The sequence below is a fragment of the Electrophorus electricus genome, chromosome 3 (assembly GCF_013358815.1).
Source record: "Electrophorus electricus isolate fEleEle1 chromosome 3, fEleEle1.pri, whole genome shotgun sequence".
Lineage (NCBI taxonomy): Eukaryota > Metazoa > Chordata > Actinopteri > Gymnotiformes > Gymnotidae > Electrophorus > Electrophorus electricus.
This window is the reverse complement of record NC_049537.1, coordinates 5,578,416-5,602,540: the sequence shown is the minus strand read 5'-3', so window position 1 is coordinate 5,602,540 and position 24,125 is coordinate 5,578,416. Positions and strand designations below refer to the sequence as shown.

Here is a 24,125-nt window from a genome sequence, read left to right as displayed (position 1 = left end):
TCTGAACTGTCTTTTTGCATTTTTTCCCCCCCTTCAATTCTATAAAAATCTTAATGATCCATTTCATAATGCGGGTGGGCTTTCTCCTTCTCATCTCTGTTCAAGTTATAATCAGATTATATGATTTTAATCTTTTAAAAGATTTCTAAAATCTTTTTTCTTACATGCTCAGTTGGCCTGTATGTATACTAATAATTGACATTTTCTGCAATACAGTGATGAGGCTGATGACTTGTGTCAAATATTTGATTAAATCAATCAGTAGCTTGCCACTAGTTTTTCTGAGCTGAAAATGTTTAATTTTTTAATTTTACCATATATTTATTCTAATGTACAAAATGTGCAGTATCATTGAATATAATCTCATGCCAGATTTCATATGAAAGTCTGTTGCAATATTCTAAAAGTAGGGAGAAACAATGGATTCTAGTTTTCACTTTGAGTGGCTGTGCTTTGGTTATAGTGGCACACAAAGGGACCAAGGGAAACGGCTAGTAGAAAAGATACATAAGAGCCGTCAAGCTCCACAAAGGAACATAAAAGACTTGACTAGGCATTGCCAGAAAACTGAAGGAGTGGGTCAAAGAAAGCTTAGCTATAGATCATCTTTCTCCAAAGGGACATATACAGTGACTAAGTGAAAACAGGCCTTACCATTCAGGTGATGGCCATGACTCCTTGGGCCTTCAGGATTGCAGACTGATGCATATAGCAACTCAAATGGATGCTTGTTTTAGCATTAAACATTTAAGCTTTGAAGAGGTTAGCCTGAGTTTGCCAAATCCCATTTTAAAAAGGTGCTGCTCTGCAAGGTTTTACTACCCAAGACAAAACTGAATACATCTTAGACATATTTGGACTGTTCTCCATAGTTTTGAGGGGTCAAGAGGAGCAGTCTTTAGGTCAGGGAAGGAGGGGCGGCATGGCCCCTCATGGTGATGGATATTGGATTTGTTTTTCCAGAACAAAAATGGCCAAGACCCAACTGGGGTATTGTTTAGCTTTATTCCTGTATAAGCCTTGAACTTAAAACTGTAATTAAAAACATGACAGCTGACGTATGCAAATCTTTTATTGAAACTTTACTACAATACAAAAAAAAAGTAGTTTTTTTTAAATTGACAGACATTGAAAAGGTAAAGGTCTTATTTACAAAAACAAGTGTTTATGGGGAGACTTGAGGCAGGCATGCTGTGCTGGTTGGAAGATCAGTGGTCAGTCAGAAAAGACTTCGTCATGCTGAGGTCTCCACCGAGGAAGAGGAATTTGCAGCCTAAAAGAAAAGAAACAATATTGGGGAAATTGAATCAAAAAAATCAAAACAATATTAATGGGGATCGCAGCACTTTAGATCGACGCCGAATAGACAGAGGCCCAAAATCAGAAACCATTATCTTAGAGGTCATTGGATTAAAAATAAATAAATAATAATCCAATCCATCAAACTGAAACCAAACCCAAAACACAAAAAACGGTTCATGTGGTGAGCCGTTTTGAGGAGGGGGTAGAACGATGAGCAATCCATTTATTAGTCCCTGTCCTGAACCGGCTACCCAGAAGAATCTCCGCTGACCCTACAAGGAGAAACATCAAGCCTATCAACTCGCCTCCTGCTCCATTTTCTCCTGGACTCCATTGCTGTTGCTGGCAGAGTCGCCGCTGCCATTAACTGTGGTCTCCTGTTTGACCTTTTTAGCATCACTGTCCTTTTTTGGGCTCTCGTCCTCTGGTTTCCTCTGTGCAGGAATACAAAGCAGGACAGAAGAAACTTTATTTCTTACCTTCTTACCTCCTAATGTTAGCTCCTCATCTAAAGCTAGTGCACAAAGCCATGGCTACACTCACACTACTTCACCTCTGAACCACCATGCATCACGACAACTTCTCCAGTCACAAAAAGTCCTGTGTCCATATCATGCGACAGTAAGGGGGTATGTAACTTGCCCTGCTAAGGCCAGGGTTTTCACACTGATGAGCCAAAAGTTAGGGACTGTTGAAAAGAATCCTTCAAAGTAGGGTGACCAAAAATAACAAACAAAGTCCAATAAAGTCACTGGATGGAAACTGACCTTTTTGCGCACTAGATGGGAGATATCCAAAGTAGATTTTGAAGATGACGCCCCATCTGATGGTTTAACCTCAATCTGAAATAAGAGCAGTTAGGCATTTCAGGCCCTTCACACTGTTTAATTGTTTGATTTCTCACATCTCCAGTAAAGTGGTAAACAAAGCCTAGGGGTACTTCCAAATTAAGATGGCCAACAAACCTGGCTGGTTGTAGATGAAGATGCACCACCATTTTCAGCAGGGAATGCAGATGACGTAGATGCCCCTCCCTGTGATAAAAGAAAGCACACAACATTCTGATCAAACCAGACTTCTTTCTATCCAGCGCATATATACACAGCGCCACCTCAACCTACCAGGGTCTGATGGATGGCTTGTGATGCAGCAGCTGCCGTTCTCTGGCTTTCTTTTGCATCTTCTACCCTCTCAGCAATCTCAGGAAGCAGCTGCTTCAGCTCCTCCAGCTCACTCTGCTCCTCCTTTGCAGCTTCAGCCTCTTCAGCTTTGTCAATTGCTTCTTGAAGCATGGCTGGGAACAGGAAGAACATGAAACTTTACAGTCAAGGGAATTTAACAGGCCCCATCCATCCATGCAAAAATGGAAAAAAAACCAAAGGGGTGTGTGTGTGTAAACAAACAAGTAGGTTTTACTCCACTACTGCGCTCCTTCCAATAGCTGCACACGTCAGATTAAAAACCTTGACGCTTGACTAAAGCCAAAAACAGACCAGCTCCTCCATACATGAGGTCAATGGTCAAAGCCCAATCAGTACCTCGAGTACTTTGAACCTCAAGTACAGCTTGGCTTGAAATAACATGCTTTAAGTCTCATGGAAGAGGAGCGCCAAGACCATTCTCGGTCCTGGCTCCTAGATGGTGGAATGAACTTCCAGTTTTCAAACCCAGACTGAAGACCCATCCATTTGCGGAATATTTAAATGACCACTGACCCTGCTCCTATATTGACCAACTAAACTAGTACTTATTATAGGGTATTGTTTATGACTGATGTTGTCTAGCAAATTCTACTACTTGTTTATTGCACTTACCATTGTCCAAGATGGACCTTATTTATTTTGTACTTTAAAGCATCAGCAATAATCCCTGTATTTCTACAGTAGTATTCTAGATCACTGGTATATTGGATTCCAACCTACTCTATTGGCTAGGATGCATTCCATGAGTAAATAAAGCACTTTTGCAATTCACACTGTCTGCCAAATGCCATAAATGTAAATGTTTTAAAATCCAAGTGCTTTACACAGGCCAGATTAAGCAATGACATACATACAATAAGTAAATGAATTAAATTACTACAATTTACACCAAATTAAATAAATCAAATTTTGGAAAAACTGTTTCAGGGACATCAAGCAAGTGTAAAAATCACACTCAGACTTGCATATGCATTACATCACATCTTACCCAGACGGCTCTCGATGACTTGGATGGAACTGGTGAAGTGTTGAATGGCCTGGGTGTACTGTGCTGTGTAGCTAAAGGTCATGCCCAGCTGGTAATGAGTCTCTGCCAGCAAGCGACTATGAGGGGGTAGGTGTTCCAGCTGTATGGTTAAACATTCCTGGAAGTCTTCCAGAGCCTGGGTGTAGTTACCTGTAAACAAAAGAGTAGGCTGATCACTGATCTTTGAGGTATGAATTTTGAAATTAAACCCAAAGAATTAAATCTTTTAGTTCTAAATATTTAGAACGAGTCTAAACAGATTCTGAAAATCCACAAGGCAGAACTCAAGTCAGGTCTTCATGGCAAATGCAGTTTCTCACATTTGTTAAGTTTGCCCTTCATAACCACTTCAATATGCTTTTGTGTTTTAAGGTTGATGGGACAATGTCTTCAATTACTGTAAATCTGTCAAGCAACCAAGTTTTGCAAAGAACAATTGGTGAAAGAGTCAACTCCAACAAATCCCTACCTGAGAAATGTGGTTACACTCATTAAAAACAGATGAAGGGAATCCACACAACCTCAAGAGTGACCAAGACTACAATTCAGCCATGGACATGAAAACAAACCTGACTCGGCACCAACTTCTCCAAGTTTTAGTAGGATCTGTGCTGCCATTAACTGGTCCTCTTTGTTCTCCTTTCTGCAAATAAAAGTAATCTTTCAGAAAACAAAAAACAAAAAGACATTACTTTAATGGAATAACTCCAGTGAGGGAACCAAGTCACCCCACCAAGCACTCCTACCTTTTGTAAATGACTTTAGCCACTTCCAGCATCTCCCATGCCAACTGAAGATTTCCTACTTCCTCCTCTTCATTCTCCTACGAGGAGACAACATTAAATTATCTAGATAAACTTGCGCAACATTAAGTCCTCAGTAACCTACCTGGGTAAATACAAACCTTATCTTCAACACTGCCCTCCCCTTCATCATCATCGTCATCGTCGTCATTGTCTGATCAAGCAGAGATTAACTGGAGTCAGAAATTAAACTTGCAAAAATAAGACAAATATTTGGATTGGCCACTGATGACTGTTGTACTGTGTGGTCCACAGAGCCCACTAAGAGCAAGATAAAGTCACCAAGTGAAGATTGTGCATATATAGCCAGAATTGCCCTCATGCTCCCAGTGCTGCCCTAAATTTTGATCACTTCTACCTCCACCCTCTTCCTCCATGGTCACTGCCTTTTCTTCATTCAATTCCTCTGTTTTCTTCACACCATCATTCTTGTTCAGGCTACTTGTTCCCATAGCATCTTCTAGCTTTGAGGCTTCAGCTCCTTCCTCCAGTTCCTTAACTTCATTTTCAGCAGCCTGCTCATCATTTTTAAGGGTGAACTCTGCAGGCTTCTCTTCATTTTTATGGGGAGATACTGTGGTCTTCTCAGCATTTTCAAGGGCAGACTCAGTCTTGTCTTCATTTTGGCTTGAAGCATCTGCCTCAGCCTTCTTAGCATGCTCTTCTGCTGTGCCTTCTTCCTTTTCCTCTTGTCCCTCTCCCCCAGTATCTCTCTTGCCCACTGACATGGCATCATAAACCTGTGCACGGAGCTCATCCCTGGTTTTCTCTGTGTTGTGGTGGAAACATTGAAACTTAAGGTCTGCATTCTTACCTGAACCATGTTGGTATACACATTGGCAACTAATCAAATCACTAAGTCTAAAATGCACAATGCTATTTTAGACAGCAACCTTCAGTTTAACAAGCTGAATCAATCTTAAAGTTCTTTCAAAAAGAAAACCACTCACTTAAAAATAGCCTTTTGAATCGCTCTGCATGAAGCAAAAAAAAAAAAAAAAGTATGGTGTTTCCACACACCAATATACCAACCATCCAAGTTGTCTGCACTCTCAATCTTGGAGTCATTCTTCTCACCCTCCTCTGAAGACTCCTCTGGGACTCCTTCCAAAGCATTACCCAAGACAGTGTTCTCCATCCTTCAATACAGACCAAGTGATGAACTCCCTGAATTAAGTTACATTAAAACACACTTGAAATGCAGATGCAACACACAACCATGTTACCTGGCAAGCTCCAGCAAGGACTTCCCACATAAGAAGAAAGCCTCTCCACATTCATCAGCAGTATCCCCATATCTTTCAGCTCTGAGGAAGGTGAATCATGAAAGGGTGAGGTGTGTTTCTCTCCCCCCCTCCCTTTTTCCCCATTCATTCTTTAGAATGTCAATGTCAAATTTTGCTGCTATTCTTGTCATTCAGGCTAGTTTTACCACTCATCTATACATGTACAATATATAGTGGTGGCACAGCCAATAGTAGTTTACACAAGAGAAGTTACTACATTGCATAATCTGTCCCATTTCTGCCCATCACTTCATTTGACCAGTGACGTACCATAAGACACCAAAGACAGGCTTGGGAGAATTTAGGAGTTTGAGATGATCTGAATGGTTGGGTCTAAACTGCTTCAAATTGGCAAGTAACAATTTCCAAACAGTCACTATTTATGTAGCATTAAAATTCAGGACTTTGTGAGGAAAGCTGCAGGTAGACCCGTGTCCTCAGTCTGCAAAATCATTAGTACTTACAGCATGGCACAGGCTTCCTGAAACACACTGACAGCAGACACGACATCACCCATGACCAAGTGCCTGTTTCCTGTGCCAATCAGCTTCTTTGCCTCTTCAGCCACATCTATGGAGCTGCAAATCATTTAAGAATCGTAACTGTTAATTATATATAACTGGAAACCGGAGTAGCTAGCTAAGTAGATATCTTAATAGTAGAGCGTGGAAACCATCTCACCCATCAGCAGCACTGGACGAGCAGGGTTTCTCTTCCATACTGCAAAAATGAAAACGCTTATAGCCAGCATAGTTCAATAAAAGCGAGCCAGTCCAAGTCAAACAGCCTACAACTTAAAAAGTAGGTTAATTAGCCCGCTAATCGTCACAGGGCTCCCACGTCTTCTCGTTAAACTGCCACCAACAAACGTTACAATTTGCAAGTTGAGCAAAATGTCAGCTAGCTAGATTCTGTAGGTTAGCTGTAATAACGTAAACGTTATTCTGTGCACATTTTAGTTAACGTCAACAGGTCACACACGTTTACAAATCTACTGACATAACTAATGTTAACTAGCTAACCTAACTAAGCTATCTAACTTACAGTATAATAAGATGGCTAAAGTAGCTAACTAGCTAGCTAGCACCATCAGATAATGAACACTTCCGCAAAACAAGTTAGCTAGGTTACTCATCTTGCCGACTAACCATGTTTACTTTATCCAGGACAGAGTGAACGCAATGAAGTTACACTAGCTACAGATAGCCACTATTCCAATGTATCTAGCAAGCCAATGTTAGCTAGCTAGCCAGCCAACCAGCCAGCCAGCGAACCGTCTCCCCGCAGTTAGCCATGCTAGCTAGCCTACGTTAACGTGGGGTACGTTCCCCTCCTCCTCCGCAGTTATGCGCATGTATTCGCGCGCAAAAAAACCAACACGAAGTTAAATCGCTTCCGAGACACGCACGTCCGTAGCGGACTTCGTCGACCAACAGGAAAGCAAACCCAGCCAGGTTAGCGAGCCCGTCTTGTAGAAGTGTCCGTTAGCCAACTCCAGTTAAGCCGCTCAGCTCCGCGGGCACGCGGCGCTCTCCCGCCAAACCCAAGTGCGCGAACGCCGCCGCACGAGCCCCGCAGCTAGCTAGCCAGCTAAGGCCTGACGAACAATAAACCCGCTCCCGCAAATAAGTCGCTACCAAGCGAAACGTGCTTTTTTTTTCTTCTCACAGTACCAAACCATCTCCGCACTTGTTGCCAAACAGTACAAATGTCTTATTTGAGTTAGTTCAGTGTAGGGGCGTTCGTTGTCTAACTCTTGAGCTAGTTTGCCAGCTAACTAGATGGTTCAAGCAGGGTCTTAATGTTTACCTTTCGGTGCTGGAAGCAGCGGCTGTTTCTTCGGGCATTTTAAGAAAGACGGGAAATACACAAGCGCTATCGATAACTTAACGAGCCGTATATAGTGCTGAAGGTCCAGAAGAAAATGGCAGATTTATGTGACTAGTTCTGAATCTCTCTTTGTTGGCGCCTTTAAATACAGAAACAACCCAGTTCACTTCCGCTGAACTTTCACCTTCTCACAAAACGCGGGAGAATTTTTTTAAAGGGCAAGATGATGAAAACTCCGCAACTTATATCTTTCTCTTCAGCTCTTTTAAGACCACATAGGAAGTTTCCTAAGGCGTGGACGTGTTTTACTCCCAGGAATGTTTGTGCTAATGTTACCTATCACACACGATGTTTTTCAACAGCACTTCTGCTTCTGATCTCTTATCTATACACAAGGTTTTTTCCCCCTTCAAAATATAACCCCACTGCACATTTCTACCTATAGCTGACGGACTTATTCCAGTAAATAGAAGATATTGGGGGATGAAATAATAGGAGACACAAGTAAATCTACATTTATGGTAGAGATATAGCCCCCACCTTGTATACAAACTAGCATGACATTATACAAAAACCACACTTATAATTTGCTCTGCCTTGAGGTGACTGCTGATCTTCATTTGGTAAGCAGATAGGTTTAACTTCTTAAGGTGATGAACATGACTTGCAACCTTCACATGTTTTTAATCATCCAGTGAGCTATATACTAAATATTAAAAGGGTATTTGTGGAAATCCAATCATTGCATAACTGACAGAGCATCCAATAATAATAGTAATGAAAAGTTCTTAAAACAAACTAAAAATAAAACGGCTCACAAATACTCCAAATCAATTAGAAAAACATTTAATGTGTAATGTATACAGAGGGGTCAACTGAAGTTGGGTGGAAGGCACAGAATCTTGCAGCAGAATGTTTTAATAAGGATCATTGAAGGGGTAGTGTGGATGTCCCGCATCCCTTGGTACAAGCTTGTCTTCAACCTGCAAAGTAAACAAAACTCAAAAATTGGGCTTTGTTTCTAAGTGTGACAATGATAACGTGAATTACACACCACATGCAGTTTCACCCCTTTGCTTTTTGCCACATCTGTTAAGTGATTTGGTAACTATTATTGAAGTTATTAAAAAAAAAACCCTGAAACGACTGAAACCTTACAGTAATTACTGGTAGTATGTAACGCCAGCCTTTATTTAATTCTGATATATTGTTCATCTCTTCAGGCTCCAGAGTGAATTCAAAGACCTGTGTGGACAAACAACAGCATGTATGTGCCAAATTACCACAGTGATGCTGGATGATAAACATGACTTTCACTTTAGAAGAAAAATAACCTGTAAATTTTCCTTGATGCGAGACTCTGTAACACTCTTTGGGATTGTCACAACTCCTCGCTGGGTTTGCCACCTGCCATAAAGTCGGTTTAAGTGTACTTTAATTTATTTGTGCAATTTTCAAAATAAGCCAGCAAAAATTGCAACATGTGGTGCCATTTATTCATTCCAGCAAACAGTAATTGCAATTGTTAGAATCTCACTCCGTGTTATCGAGGATTTGAGTATTATACCGTATTTACCTGATTATGACTTGTGCAGGAGACCTGTTGTACTTCTTGGCCAAAGCAGAAATGACTGGGTCCTGTAATAGAACCGGCTCATCTGGTCTCTTCCAGGCTCGGTCAGGAGAGCCCAGTGGACTGTAGGCAGTCATCACTATCCCCCTGTCCCTGCAGTGAGCCAGTAGCTCCACTTGAGCCAGGTAAGGGTGGCCTTCCACCTGCAAAAAAAGCATTAAAATGAAAAGGACCACACAATGGAGTATGTCCAAAAAACATAACAGTAACAACACAATAGTAATTTAATCCGTAAACAACAACCTGTAAAACAGATGGCTTTATATTAGCTACTGACAGGACATCATCAATCTGTCTGCTGTTGAAGTTTGAGAGCCCAATGGCCCTCACAAGTCCCTTTTCCACAAGTTTCTCCATGGCAGCCCATGTCACCTTGTAGTCAATATCATCATATATTATGGATCCATCTTCCTTTTTAGGGAAAGTCATATCTCCTTGTCTGAAAAAAGAGGGGAGGTGGGATGGGGAGAAAAGACGGAGTTCAATATTTTATGACAAATTTACAATAAATGACTGAAATCAATTCTTAATACCACAATAGCTGTACAGCTAGCAGAGATCAGTTCCATAGTTATTACTACATGTAGAGATATAATCAGTTCACTTTACAATAATGTACAAAAGTTTATCAGGATGTGAAATATGTAATAGCGTATTGTTTATTATAGTACACATTCTATGTTTACTATAGTACACATTCAAAAACAGGCCTTCAGTTTAAATCTGAATCCTGTCACATAAAGAGCTTCATGTGTGAACTACACTATTAAGGTCTAATGTCTGTATCAGGCTCCCTTTGTGAGTAGGTCATGTGAGAGTCTATCCATTAGTGTACATTGCTCAGGGCAGGAGGCTCACTGGAAGGCATAGGGCCAGTGAATAAGATACAGATCAAGGTACTCCAGCTTCAGCTCGCTCAAGCTCTTGAGCAGAGCTGGTTCCACATCCTCTGGGTGATGTCGTGTGTTCCACAGTTTTGAGGTCACAAATACATCCTCTCGCCTCAATGCCTGAGAGTGAGGACAGAGAATGCGAGAAACACATGCTGAATTATTAGAGTTTGAGTGTCTCTCTAATGGATGCAGGCTGATTAATACTATTTGGATGATTCTGCTTTTCTGACTCACTTTGTCAGGCCCCAACATCTCCTGAAAAGCTTCACCAATTTCTGATTCATTTCCATAAACTGCAGCACAGTCGATGTGCCTATAGCCAGCCTGAAGGGCCCAAATAACTGCCTGTTTCACCTGCAATCATAAATATAAAGACTAGCTGAAACCAGCTCTGCTTTTATCACTGAATATGACTGGTTTCAGGTGTAAACCTTAAATTAAAAGCAACATATCATAAGGTAATATCGAGTGTTATTCAAGACTAACCTTTCCAGGTTCACTCTTCCATGTTCCAAGTCCTACGAGAGGCATCTTTCGCCCGGTGTTCAGGACTGCAAAATCATTCATATTTGCTTTGTATCCCTAAAGACACGAGAAAATTTAAATCAAATCAAGTCGTAAATAGATTTATAAAAGACTGTCTTTCTAAACAATTAGCTGCGAAACTGGAGGTCGTCTTTCTCAAATAACAGAATATTCCAAGTTTTGTCAGTGGCCGAGGAAGGAAGCAAGAACCTGCTGACTTGTCACCTGACTTACTAAAATGGGCCAAACAAGTAGCTAGGTTAGCTGTATCTCACCGCGACGGAAAAGCAAGCATTTCTGCCTAGGATAAGGATTTTATTTTACTGACTGCGAGACATACGAAACGTTTTTTTTCCTCATCTGAACACACGATGTATAAAAAAATAGAAAAGTAGAAGCTTTACTGTAATTGCGTTTGACAATATTCAAGATTAGGACACGTTGCGTGGTTTACATATTGGGGTTACAATATTTATCACCTAAATATAGTCTTATATAGTCTAAACATTAATATAGCTTTATATAACTAGCCTAAACATTAATCCATAGATGACGGTCTTAACGACATGGGTGCACTCAGATAGCTAACCTAGCTAGGGTTAGCTAACCTAGCTCACTCACAACAAATGATATTAACGTAGGTTATAATTATTCAGTCGAGAAAAATAGCTGGCTAAATAATTTACAAGCACATAATCATCCATTCTCCTATATTTACAACAGTAGGGAAACGTATCTAGCTAGCTAATAGCGTGATACAACTTTCTTTACCAAAATGGACTGTACTAAGCACCGGTGTTATTCGGAGTTCAACGCCGCCGCGAGGCGCGTCCCCTTCTCGTGAGCGCGCCTGAAGCCTTTCACTCGAAATCGGGTGCAATCCCAGTTTACATTAAGTCTATAGATCGATCAAAAATAACGAGACAAAGACTGCACATATCAGTCCACAGTGATGGAAAACGCGGATTTACAGAGCATAACTAAGTGTCTTTCAATCGAAACCAGAGGTAATCCATGTTTATTTTAGTTCTATACTGATTAGAATAATGGGCATAGGATCATTTTAGTCAACACAGCATTTTATTTAAGTATTATATATCCGACGTGTAAATACATTAACCTATATACTTGTTATGGTGTTGCATCCATTAAACTTATGCAGGGAACATAAGCTGCCTATTCGTGTCTGTATGGTTAAAATAAGACTACATGGCTTATTAGCCATAACTTTGAGCTAGGATCAACAGAATGAGTTACAAAGGGAAGGTTTTTTTTTTTATGGCGGACCACCTACCAGGAAACACATCCCTTCTTAATTCTGGTCATATGTCTTCTATTCTCATCCTACTACTTGTGTGCTGCTTTTGATAGTGTAAATCACTACATGCTTATTTCAACACTTTCAGACCATTGGCAGCACTTCTCTTGCTTGGTTCTCATCACCTCCAAGATTTATTCTGCCATGTAGCCTGGAATGGCTCACCTTTAACCTCACCCAGTCTCACTACTGGAGTTCCTCAGGGGTTTGATCTTTTGTTTTTGTGCACTATATCACTATGATCAGTAGTGATGAGTATCAGTAAGCTCTAGTCATCTCCGGATTTGACTCGCACTTGCAGTTTGCATGCCTTTCTTTATATGGTGTTTCTCCTCTACAAAGCATTCAAGATGCTACAGCTCATCTTGTCCATAACTTCCCAAAGTTCTCCCATGTGACTCCACTCCTGAAATCACTACACTAGCTTACTGTCTGAGTAAGAACATTCCAGGCTTCAAAAGGCTCTGCCTGTCACTACTATGCACCCTGGCTTCCACCTCTGGACCCTTGACATGCTCCTTCTTAACATTTAAACTTACATGTATGTCTAGGTCATGCTGATTTAGTTTCCATACTCTTTAGTGATGGAACACCCCCCCCCCCCCCCTAAACTCCACACAGCTCATTTCCTGTATACTCACCGTTTCAGGCAGTACTTAAGGTAACTTCTGCACTCATTTACACTTAATTCACAATAATTTCTCTTAATGTCTTCACACTTAAAAAAGCTGCATTTAACTAACTGTCAACACTATTACTAAATATATGTAATGGTTCTTGTCTTTTAAGATATAGATATATATCTCCTATATTATTGTATTGCTTTGGCTTCCATTGTTTTCACGTTTTGAAAATCGCTCTGGATGAGAGCATCTGTGTAACAGACAGGTAAAATACTTCAATCTGTATTTAATTTCCCTTATTTTCTGTTAACCTCAGGGTTTACTTTTTTTTGGGGGTGGGAGTAGTAGTTGCAAGATTTTGCTGCAGCAAACAAGTATTAACTAATTATGCATTTTTAATGGATTAACAGAAATCATTTAATGGGTTTCTGGTACCTCTCAGGACCATCATCATAACCATTTCTAATAGACACACTGGATCATTTTTATTTAGGGAGGAATGAGAGGTCATTGGACTAGAACTGTAAACAGTGATAGTAATGTCAAAGTTCTAGATGGGCAGTTATGAGTTAGAAGACCTGGTTGATTTATTTCCTGATATGCTATGTGCCATGCCCCAACACACACACACACACACACACACACACACACACACACACACACACACACACACACACACACACACACACACACACACACAGAGGCTCTGTTCAAAATAGCCTACTACAGTATATACTGTATATTGGTCCCCATAGTAGTATGCAGTATAGTATCCAGTATGTGGCAATTGCAAACCATACTACAAGATCATGTGAATGTATGAAGGTTCCACCCACTTGGGGAAGATTTTCTGACACAGTTGCATGATGCAGTACACCACAAAGATAGTTAAGGTCACATACTGGAATATTTGGCAGAAGTAAGTCATCTGGGTATCTTGTGCATACTGCATAGGGGCCAAATCACTACATAAGTAGTCTGTAGTAGACTATTTCGAATCACCCACACAGCCCCATTCACCCTCCTGCCATTAAGACACCTCCAGCCTGTCAATCATCAGTTACTGCACCAATCATGACATACATCCACTTTCATGTTCACAATCACCCATTTACTAATAGTCACTTACACCCACAGCTTATTATACCCTCCCTACTTAAGCCTAGAGGATCAGCCAGTCAGTGCTTTACATTGACCTTCTCCAGCTTGAGAATGTTTTGCAAGCCTATGAACAGGATGACTCTGCCATTTCTAGTTTGTCATGTTTCCCCTTGTGCTTACTTGCTTTTCTGTTGTGTTTTACCCTCAGTTTGGTCCCGCTTGTCTTTGTTGCTTTATTCATAAAAATCCATTTTTTGTTTAGTCTCACTCCTTTGCTCAAAATGCCACACTCTGAGTTTTGTGAAAGTCAATACCACCACAACTATGTCCAGAAGTCTCCAGTCGATAAGGAATCGTTTTGTCCAGTTTACAAATTAAAATGGATGGAGCATGAACACCCTGTTGCTACTGATTTAAAATGTAAAATGCTTTTGTATGATTACAATTATTGCAGAATAGACAAGTGAGATTTTTACTCCTGTATATTACAGTTTAGGAATATTTAAAGCACAAGACTGAAGCAAGTGGTTGTATTTTATTCTTATTGCCTTTAACAAGTTTCATGTAATGCACATGCTGTTATGCTGTGATCAAATTTAACTGCAACATGTTGCAAGGACATCACTTATCTAGGTACATTTTAAATGGGATAACGGAAACCTAAAACAGTGATGCAAACTCATTACTGTGCCATATAATACAGTGTATTTGTGTTTGGAACAAACTTTCCAAATATTATGTCCTTTTAGGCTGTGGGATATCCAAGATATACGACCAATCAATCTGTCAAGCAGTAATAATACATTAAAGCATGAACAATACTTCTGTAAGGAACCACACATTTACATTAACTATTTAAAGACAACTTAATTAAAACTAGCTAACAAGCTAGCTAAAATACACAGAGGCTGAAAATGAGCGAAAGCAACTAATTATCCAACTAATGTTTGTACATTAAAACCTCTGCTATCAGTACCTTCTAAGCTTTAAAGCACGCGTTTAAGTGCAAGCTGTTTTACACGTAAAATATAAATTTTGCTTTAGAAACAAAAACCAAACGCATCAGAGGAAGGCATAGTGATTTCGCGCACGCGCGGAACTGAATTACCCTGGTCGTAAAAAGAAAAGTGTATATCTAATATGTGTGCCGACTTAGTACATCAAGCAGCACACACTGCATGATGATGATGTAGGCTCACACTGGCTAGTTATAAAGATACTGCTTCCTAATGAAGTTACTCGCTGTAGTCCTCTGTACGTCCCACTCAAGGGTTAGCTAGAGTACTATAACAGCTTTAAAAAATAATTGTCCTATCACTGACGACGCTCTTGAAATTATTTCCGGTTCGGGGGTGTCATTATTTCACTTGTCCAACTTAAAAGTCCCAGTGTAATTGCGCTTTTGATTTTACGTGATTTTACATCCAGCCTTCCTGAATGTAATTTGGTGATCAAATGTGTGTCTTACGATAAAGATGAAAAGTTATAAGTTTGAAAAAACAAAACACACACACACACACACACACACACACACACACACACACACACACACACACACACACACACACACACACAAACAATACAATTTTTATCATCACCAGAAAATGCACTGAGAATCTTGAAGAGATCAGGACTGACAAGGATACTGATGGCCATAAATCTAAATGAAAAGGAGGTTATCTTGATCTCTTCTGTGCTTTACATTGCCATATTATTTTCAGTGATACCATTAACAATAAATCTCATGCAATAATCTTAAGCAAGATTTTGAAAATTCCTGATCATATCATTAATATGCTCATTTTTCTTCAGGCTTACAGAAATGTCTGTTTTGTGCATATCAAAACATTTTCCCTTCTTTGCCAGTAGTGTGCAATAATTTTACAATGATGCTATCAGTTATGTATAATTTCCATTGTAGTACCATGTTCAAAATACCAGATATGTTTACCACAGTATTTTTGGTGGCTTGGATAGTGGGATAGCACATTTATCTGTATATCTGTAAGAGGAAGAGGAGGGGCATGAGAATTCTTTGAGGAATTTAAATGCATTTGTAGCTGTTGTGAGCTCTATAGTTTTAACTTTGCCTTCTGTATAAGAGAACAATAATCCTCTGTTGAAGAAAATGTCTTTTGTTGTGCCTATAGGTGAGCTTTTCTGAGACTTGTTAATGTAACAGTTTATCATAGTTATGTTTATAGTTGAGATATTGGCTGTATGCTGGAGGTTTTAATGTGGTTTTTTTTTAGAGCATATCATAGGTTCTGACATGTACTGCTTATAAAACTTATAGAAGTTTTTTTTTTCACTAAGTGATGGTTAAGGGGACATGTCATAGAGAATAATTGCATTATCAAACTGTTTTACTTTTTAGTGCTATTCTTGAAATTGGTGAAACATGGAGCATCTGATGGTAGGAACCATTAATATAGACATGTACACGAACACATATGATACAAACATACAGTCATGTTTTTTGTGATTTTATCTCAAATTAATTAGTCCTTGTTCACATTTTTAAAAATATATTTTAAAGTAATCCATTTGTTCTTCCAGGGCAGGCTGTCTTAACTGCCTGGCCCCAGGGGACATGCTTCTATCATGGGGAATCCATTGTTCTGACGTGTGGAGTTGAAGGAAATGTTTCTGAGGTGTGGATCTACAGTTGGTTTAAACACAACCTCAGCAAGCCTGCTACTCCCAGTCATGGTCACAGGGTGAACAATTACAGTTACTCCATTTCAGCTGTGACTGCTGAAGACAGTGGGTCATACTGGTGTAGAGCATTGAAAGAGTGTACAAATGAAACCTTACTAAGTAACCATATATCTTTAACTGTTACAGCAGGTAAGCATGACAAACTAAATCAACAACTAAAATGGTTTCCATAATGTTTTACTTCTCTGAATTATACATATAGTGTATGTCATACCATATGTCAACATACCATATGTCATCTCTCTTGAGACTCACCTTCCATGTCCTTGGAGATCCACCCTGACAGCAGGCAGCACCTGAAAGGGGAGATGTTTTCTCTGCGCTGCTCAGTTCGAGGTGTTAAAAGAGAAGGCTGGGAGCAGATGCGGCTTCGTGGGACAGTAGTTGACACTGGCTGTTCACAGATGGAGGGCAGAGTCACTGAGGAGAGCCCAGAGGAGTGCATTTTGAAGAATGTCTCTAGCAGGATGAGTGGCCTCTACTGGTGCAGAAGTGTTGACGGAGACCAGCGCAGCAAAGCCATCAGCGTCACAGTGAGCGGTGAGCTCAGGATCAATAGACATTCTAATTTAACTTCCAAAAATGTGTCATTACAGCAACATTATGCCATTTAAATCTAATTTAGCACTAATTTAATGACACATAGTAATAAAGTCCAAATGTCCAAATGACATTCACTGTTTTTATTCACGCTATGTACAAAAGTTGGGTGCAGTGGAGTATGGGTGCGGTGATTAATTAGTATTTTCTCAGTCAATCACATTACACATCGCGTATTTTTGTACTAGCTGCATTAAACACCCAAATGCATACCAAAAAGGGCAGCATCACGAGCAGTTTAATGAGGACAAGACCAATGTGCTTGGGCATGAGGTGCAAGCATGACGTGAGCAAACTTTTGCAACTGCAATAATGTACATCATTACACTGTTAAGGCACAACATATTAGCTGGGAAGAGACTTCACCAGAAATTAGTAGTTATAATTGAGTGTGTGCAACAAACTGAAAGAAAATGAAAACAGAACATTTACATTTTTTTCCTGCCCAGTTAAATGAGTTAAAAAATGATAAAGGATAGCAATTTTATATCTATAAATAATCGTAATCATTGATGGTCAATATTATGTAAATATTGCGCATATCTAGCATCTAAGGCATTATGAAAATGCAAGATTGTGCTTTGATTTGGATGCTGTGCTAAAAAATAGACATGGTACTTGCACATATTTTCATAATATTATTGAATAAAACACCTTGCCTTGTGCTATCTCATTTACATGGCTCTTCTATTAGTTTGCCATAACTCCCCCACCCAGGCACAACGCAGAGTACACTTTGTATTCAGTTGGCAATGAGCATTTAAACACAATTTTCAGGTTTTTCTCAGGAAGTATCTTTGACATGAGACATTGTTTCACAGCCTGACATAGCATATCCAGTTGAGACAGTGATTTGGGTCAGAATATGGTGTCAGGATTTGTACTCTGTTACTTATACCCTCTACTACTGACTTAAAAATGCTTAGTCAGTGGCAGTGCAGATGAGTGCATGAAGGCAAGAGAGGGCAATACCTAGTATGTTTACAGTTTGCCGTATATAATATCTAATCTTCTACCTGTTGCTGCAATAGATGAATCAATAACATTCCTAATGAAGGAGGCTACAGTTGAACAGTGAGATTGATGTATGTGTATATTTGTGGTTAATTAAATTAAAGCTTTGACTAGATTGGGGCACTTGACAATAGCCAGTAGTCCAAAAGGCAGAAGTAGCACACATCCATCTAGTTTATGCAGTCCTGTGATGGGGGAGAGTCTTGCTGCACTGAGAAGTGGCAGCTTGGTTTCTTTTAAAAGGAAAGAAAAACAGCAGACCTTTTAACATTCAAATAAAGAAAATACAAAATATATATGTATCACCGGTTTACCTAAAATCAACTAATCCAACATAGCAGTCTAAAAACATATTGCAAACCAAACTTTTATCTTAGTTATCTGTATATTTGTGACATTTCATAAGCACAGTTTACAAAGGTTCTGTCAAATGCATGAGACTCAAGTGTTTTACAGTGAAACACAGTAGTCACCATGGCCTTCTGTCTCTTTCTATGGATGGTAATATGATAGTACTGATACCAGGCCAGGTTATGATGGAGGGGAATGTGACTCTAGTGTGTAAGGCATGAATCAACCGTTTAAACCAGACTTTCATCTACAAAGATGGTGTCAAGTTCATGAATGATGCTGAGGTGACAGTCAGAAATCTCACCAAGGCCCATGAAGGTTTCAACAAGTGTGCTGACCTTACATCTGCTCTGGAGCGTCCAGATAGCTGGCTGTCAGTAAGAGGTAAATGTCTGCTTTTCTATTTTAAACATCATTCAAACAATTTAATCCTCAGATTTTATGAGTCATAGTTGTTTACTTCTATATAATGCCAAAGCTCACTCAGAGGAAGAAGGCTCTACAGGTATGTAACTGTGGTATATTTTTTCACTTTAGTCAGTCATGGTTACTACGGTATGCTCATACTTCTATATGCTTCCACCTGTGTTCCACAGGGCCCTGGCTTGGTGTAGTCTGTGCCATTGTGGTCATTCTACTTCTCATTCTACTGATTTTTCTTCTTGTACCAAGTCTCAGGTATAGCAGATGTTGCTGATAACCACAGTTGACATTTTCAAAAAATTATTTAGCTGCAGATATTTAGTCAACAAGCTAAAATAATAATATGCAACACTTTTCCATAAATTGAAGGTTTTTCTAGTCTGCAACTTGTAATATTCTGAACGTGTCAGAATTGCAGTTTGCATTTTATATGCATACTTATATAACATGGTTGAAATGTGCATTACCAAGGATCTATTACCACGACCTTTCCAACAGAGTATATCTTGAAAACGCAGGGGAGAACTTTGGCCACAATTAACTTCAGAAAGCTCTGTCAACATTTCCAGTCCTTCTTCACAGCTTAAACACCACAATGATAACACAGAGAATGCTATACTAAAAAGGTATATTTTTGATAAATTCTGAAGAAACGTTTGTAGTAGGCTCAGACTTATGGACTCTATTGTGTTTGAATATACATATACATATATAGCTTTTAACTTCTTCCATTATAAGTTATTAGAAATCTGACAGCTGGGAAAAGCACCCATAATGTGCTCTTCTTTTCAGGACGAGAATCAAGTCGTTTCCAGCAAAAGTACCCAGAGTGGTGAGTGCCCAGCAGGAAATGCCTCAAACAAAACAGGATGTGACAGAGATCCAATGGGACCTGGCCTGGATGGAGATGGCCAATTTACTGGACAAGCAGCAGTATCCTGGTAGCTGACCATACTCTTAAATATTTCAGTCCTATTCAACAAATGAGAAACCAAGGCTATATAACTTATATAACTATAACTTAAAGGACTTTTCTTGTTAAATTCTTAACATTTTTGCAAGTGTAAAAAAGGTGTATAATAAAGATATTGGATATTAGCTGTTAACATCTGAGGTATTTGACATGCTTAAATATAACCATTTAAAACCATGCTAGGAAAGGCATGCAAACTTGTGGCAGTGGAAGAGGTCCAGAAATAAAGTACCTTTTCTAAACTGGCAGAATGGAAAATAACTGTAGTACTGTGCTGGGAAAAAAGTTTTTCTAGTAGTATTTGTTTAGAGGCAGTAAAACAAAGTAGTAAAAACTGGCTTTGCCTCCTAGAACTTTACAAGCTCTTTGCTTTTCATTGAAAATATGAACAATTATTGTAATTACAGTATATTTATGCAGTATAATTACTGAGTTACAGTATTATTACAGAGTTACTGATATATATATATATATATATATATATATATATATATATATATATATATATATATATATATATATATATATATGTATTTATGTGTATGTGTATGTGTATGTGTGTGTGTGTGTGTGTGTGTGTGTGTGTGTGTGTGTGTGTGCGCGCGTGTGCATGTTATACCCTGATACTTGGTGTTGGATGGTCTTGGTACATAGGTGATTGTTTTTGTGCTATTATGATTAGTGTCTCTAATCTCTAATTAGTGTCTTCCACATTAATTTGTAGTATTGTCTTATGTCGTCCACCTCTGCTATCTGTTGGTGGTACATTCCATGGATAGGCTTATCCTGCTATCCAACCACCTCTGTTTCCATGGTATCCACGTCTTCTATTTGCTTGGAGCACTCTCTCAGTAGCTCAACCCTGGGAGTCACTGCTTGGATGTTTTTATGGATGTTTCCTGTCTCATCCTGAACAATGGATTTTACACTTTGTTGGTCTCTTCTGTTCTCCATCCAGTTGCTGTTTAGGTTTGGATGTTGGATATTGTGTGGTGTGCTCCATGCACTGTGAGGGGTTCTCTGGTCTTGATGTCAGCAGCTTCCTACTCTTCTCTTCATGAGTTTATTTTGCATGCTAGGAATCAGATGACTGGCAGGCCATGCATTCATATGGCTTTCTTTATTCCCATTCCATTATCTTACCTTGCAGAAGAACTTTGAGATTGCTGTCCTCCTCTCCTTTCTGCCACATAGTACCTCTTTAACTGGAGAATCCTCAGGTATTTGTCCTCCAGGTGTGTCATATGGCCTTGTGGTAGTTCATTTCCCTTTGTCCTGAATGACATCCCAATATCCTGGCTTTAAAATTTGTGAGTTGGGGTCCTTTTCCATCTTGGCATACAAAAGGAAGGAATACAAGAAGTTAGAAAAATGCCAGGGACTAAAAGATGACACAGAGAGAATGTGGAAGGTTAACATCAAGGTTATCCCAGTGGTTGACTGGGTCACTCAGGACTGTAACCTTTAAGGTGAAGGAGTGGTTCTAAAAGCTCTCCAGATTGCTAATATTGAATTCTGTCTAGAAGTGCACAGTCCTAGGAATGGTGAAAATGCTGTGCCACACCCTCAAACTCATAGGCCGCTACTAGAAGCCCAGAGTGTGAGAAATACAAACACTAGAGGGCAGAGCTGGCTTGGTAAGGTTGCTTATTGTTCTTTGTGACCACCCTACGTGAGACAGGCTTCTCAATAAAAAAAACACCCATGCAGTGTACTAGTAAAGCACTGAAATTAATTGGATGACTACAAGAGGTAGACGTTAATTTGAAGCTTCACACTTTTTACAATTTGATACAAATTCTTATAGTCATGTTTATTTGTAAAGTTGTACAAATATACTTTGTATAGGCTTAAAATGCTTTCTCATATAAATGAAAATAAAATCTGTTTTATAAACTAGAAATTGTTGCTTTTTTTTCTTTATTTAGTGAATGTATCTCTTTGACTAATGGGTGAATAAGCTTTATGTCACATGTTACTGTTATACATCATTAGAGAATGCAACATTAGGTGAAGTCAAGTAAGATTAGTACAGAAAGAAGCACACAGTTCTACCCCTAGGCAAAGAATACGGGTCTCTGTCACTCTCTTGCTTTCTGTAAAAATGGGCGCTTTGGGGCAGACGCATACGCGGAGAAGAGTGATATTTATTTTGGGCAAATCCAGAATCATAATTGTTGGAACAGTCCAGGGTCATAGAGCATGGGAATACATGACTGACCAAACGGAAACAAAACACGATGACAAAAGAGGGTAGAAGGCTATAAGAAATACACAAGCAACCAGTAGAACACTTAAATGAAACTAGCGACAATAAGATTAACAAACAACCGCTAGGATTAACTATGACCAGCAAATGAACAATGATATGGGTGAACCAAATGATAGGAGGAGATAATCAAAACACGGAGGCAAAACAAATACACGAGACGGGGTAACCATGACAATAAGGACACTAGGAGGGGCGAAACTTTACACTTTCCTTTGTCCATTTCTTATTTTTTCTGATTACAACAATCCCTTTCCACACAACTGTAATTACAGAAATGCATTGCTTTCTTTCATTTTCTCATTCTTCCCCTATTCCCCTGCTGCTCTGCAGTAAGGCAATTTTTAATTGTGTGTGTACTTATTTTTAAGACCATGGTTCATTGCCTGGGGCATGCTGTCCTCATGAGACAATTTCATTTCTAAACACACACACACATGCTTCAAGCACTTGGGCAAGAATAAAACACCAGGTATTCTTTCTCAAGCTGCTGGTCAGCATTTTAGATGAAACAAGCTGAGATGATATGTGTGTGTGTGCGTGTGAGCGTTTACTGCTTGTAACGAATTCCAGGTAGCTGAGGATCCAAACGTGAGAGAGAAATAAATGAAACACAAGCAGGGAGGAGTTGCGAGGTGGTTTGGTAGGGTAGTTACTGGTGATAGGGAGATTGCAATGGGGAGAGTCGTAGGTCCAATCCAATGTCGAAATCAGTAGGCAGAGTCTGAAGTAATTATAAGGGCTAGGAGCGAGGTGTAGTCTAGGAAGGAAGCAGAGGTCAATAGCCAGGAGAAGCAACAAGGAAATGGAATGCCCGGTATGAATCAGAGTAATACAATACTTTGCAAGTTGGATAGGGAAACCAGGAGGTTATAAAGGAAACCGGAAAGAGAAACAGGTGTTGCCTATCGCTACTCAGGCAAGGGCAATCTATGTCTGGGTGGGGAAAGGCTAGTGGGTTGGACAGAAACTGCTACTACACAGACAGAAAAAAACAGGCAAGAGAGTGGTATCTTGTATTTTTTACCTTCAGAATCTCCTGTTGTGGAATGGTATGAGTGTAGAATACTAAGCCTGGACAAATCTCTTTGAGTCACAGCATGAAAGCAATGAAGGAAGTGGAGGAATAGACTATGTAAAAAAAAAAAAAACTAAAACATTGATCACAGATTCAAATCAAATCTTTTTTTATAGATTATAATTGAGTAGCTGGCAATGATTGCGCAATGATGCAGTAATGATTTAGTGACTATTATTTAATTGATCTCCAATCATTACACAAAACATACAGATTATGCAAATCAATCAATCAATCAATCAATCAATCAATTAATCAATCAATCAATCAATCGATCAATCGATCCCACCACCACAACCACCAACAAAAAAACGTAGTGTTTCCCTGCTGAATTCTGGTGTCAGATTGCGAGACTACTGATGGTGAGAAACAGATTTGAAGTCTTCTGCATTATTTTCCTTATTATACCACCCCCTCCATGGCCCGTTTAGTATGTATTGTATCGATGGTAACGTCTGGGCACCACTTACACATAAACATGTCAAAAGAGAGAGAGAAAAAAGCAATTGCCAATAGCTACCAAGCTTGAAGCGCAGACTCAAAGAGCTATGACATTAATTCTTGACCTCAGTGTGTGTAATGAAAGCATATTCACATCTTAAAATTAAAATTGCAGGGTTAGCTACAGCTACACATGACCATATCTGTCCCAGATGGTAGTATCAAGTTAGGAGTGCTAGTATGTCAACATTGCCAAGAACTAGGTATAGGCCAGATCCGACAATGATAGCACCAAGTGTTTGATGGTAAACAGCATATGACATGATTGCAAATGGGACGTGTTTGGCCCAAAATGTTTAATTATTGAGGATGCCCTGTCATGCATGCTGTAATATGGCCCATTATGGAACATTTAGTGCAATTGATTTTGTAAACAGATTATTTCAATGTCTTTGAAAGGAAGAAGCAGCATATGATGACTTGGAGGTTGAGGTGAGAGAACATTGGTGGCAGGCTTATCTAGGTCTGTCACATCCTTACTTGTGGAACTTGGTTTTAGAGGCTGTAAGATAAGGATAGCTTTAAAGGAATGAACCGAAGTAGCTTAAAGGGCTAGTCAGTGGCTGTAGATGGTGAGAGAACAGTCTGGTTGGGGGAAATGCATTACAAAGATGGAATGGCTGATGAGTTCAGTGTTTCAGGTATATGGAGG

General features: G+C 39.4%; 2 protein-coding genes across 5 annotated transcripts; both read right to left on the bottom strand.

The window, feature by feature from the left end:
• Positions 1-1,054: 1,054 nt before the first annotated feature.
• Positions 1,055-7,602, bottom strand: nasp (nuclear autoantigenic sperm protein (histone-binding)). 4 transcript variants are annotated; one of them, XM_035524792.1, is made up of 15 exons: positions 7,430-7,602; positions 6,302-6,340; positions 6,085-6,198; positions 5,561-5,641; positions 5,367-5,473; positions 4,693-5,103; positions 4,436-4,488; positions 4,278-4,354; positions 4,101-4,174; positions 3,493-3,681; positions 2,424-2,596; positions 2,268-2,336; positions 2,070-2,144; positions 1,608-1,736; positions 1,055-1,273 (listed from the first exon to the last, which is right to left on the bottom strand). In XM_035524792.1, the coding sequence occupies exons 1-15, from the start codon at positions 7,465-7,467 to the stop codon at positions 1,235-1,237; spliced, it is 1,668 nt and encodes a 555-aa protein (XP_035380685.1). In that variant the 5' UTR covers positions 7,468-7,602; the 3' UTR covers positions 1,055-1,234. The 4 variants fall into 4 exon arrangements, with proteins under 4 accessions (XP_035380685.1, XP_026879905.2, XP_026879907.2 ...); XM_027024104.2 differs by lacking the exon at positions 4,693-5,103; XM_027024106.2 differs by lacking the exons at positions 4,693-5,103; positions 7,430-7,602 and adding an exon at positions 7,029-7,122.
• A 678-nt stretch (positions 7,603-8,280) lies between these two features.
• Positions 8,281-11,350, bottom strand: akr1a1b (aldo-keto reductase family 1, member A1b (aldehyde reductase)). The gene is made up of 9 exons (XM_027024089.2): positions 11,273-11,350; positions 10,463-10,558; positions 10,211-10,330; positions 9,942-10,093; positions 9,327-9,522; positions 9,027-9,226; positions 8,785-8,857; positions 8,609-8,695; positions 8,281-8,433 (listed from the first exon to the last, which is right to left on the bottom strand). The coding sequence occupies exons 2-9, from the start codon at positions 10,541-10,543 to the stop codon at positions 8,368-8,370; spliced, it is 975 nt and encodes a 324-aa protein (XP_026879890.2). The 5' UTR covers positions 10,544-10,558; positions 11,273-11,350; the 3' UTR covers positions 8,281-8,367.
• Positions 11,351-24,125: the final 12,775 nt, after the last annotated feature.

What these genes read in the sequence shown, in the direction of transcription:
- nasp (XM_035524792.1), bottom strand. Translation starts at nt 7,467, where the DNA reads ATGCCCGAAGAAACAGCCGCTGCTTCCAGCACCGAAAG. An exon ending in TCCTTGCTGGAGCTTGCCAG is followed by an intron (nt 5,474 to 5,560) that starts GTAACATGGTTG and finishes TCTGTATTGAAG; the next exon opens with GATGGAGAACACTGTCTTGG. An exon ending in CCCATCTAGTGCGCAAAAAG is followed by an intron (nt 1,737 to 2,069) that starts GTCAGTTTCCAT and finishes ATTCCTGCACAG; the next exon opens with AGGAAACCAGAGGACGAGAG.
- akr1a1b (XM_027024089.2), bottom strand. Translation starts at nt 10,543, where the DNA reads ATGAATGATTTTGCAGTCCTGAACACCGGGCGAAAGATGCCTCTCGTA. An exon ending in AGATGTTGGGGCCTGACAAA is followed by an intron (nt 10,094 to 10,210) that starts GTGAGTCAGAAA and finishes CCTCACTCTCAG; the next exon opens with GCATTGAGGCGAGAGGATGT. An exon ending in CCTGCACAAGTCATAATCAG is followed by an intron (nt 8,858 to 9,026) that starts GTAAATACGGTA and finishes ACTTTATGGCAG; the next exon opens with GTGGCAAACCCAGCGAGGAG.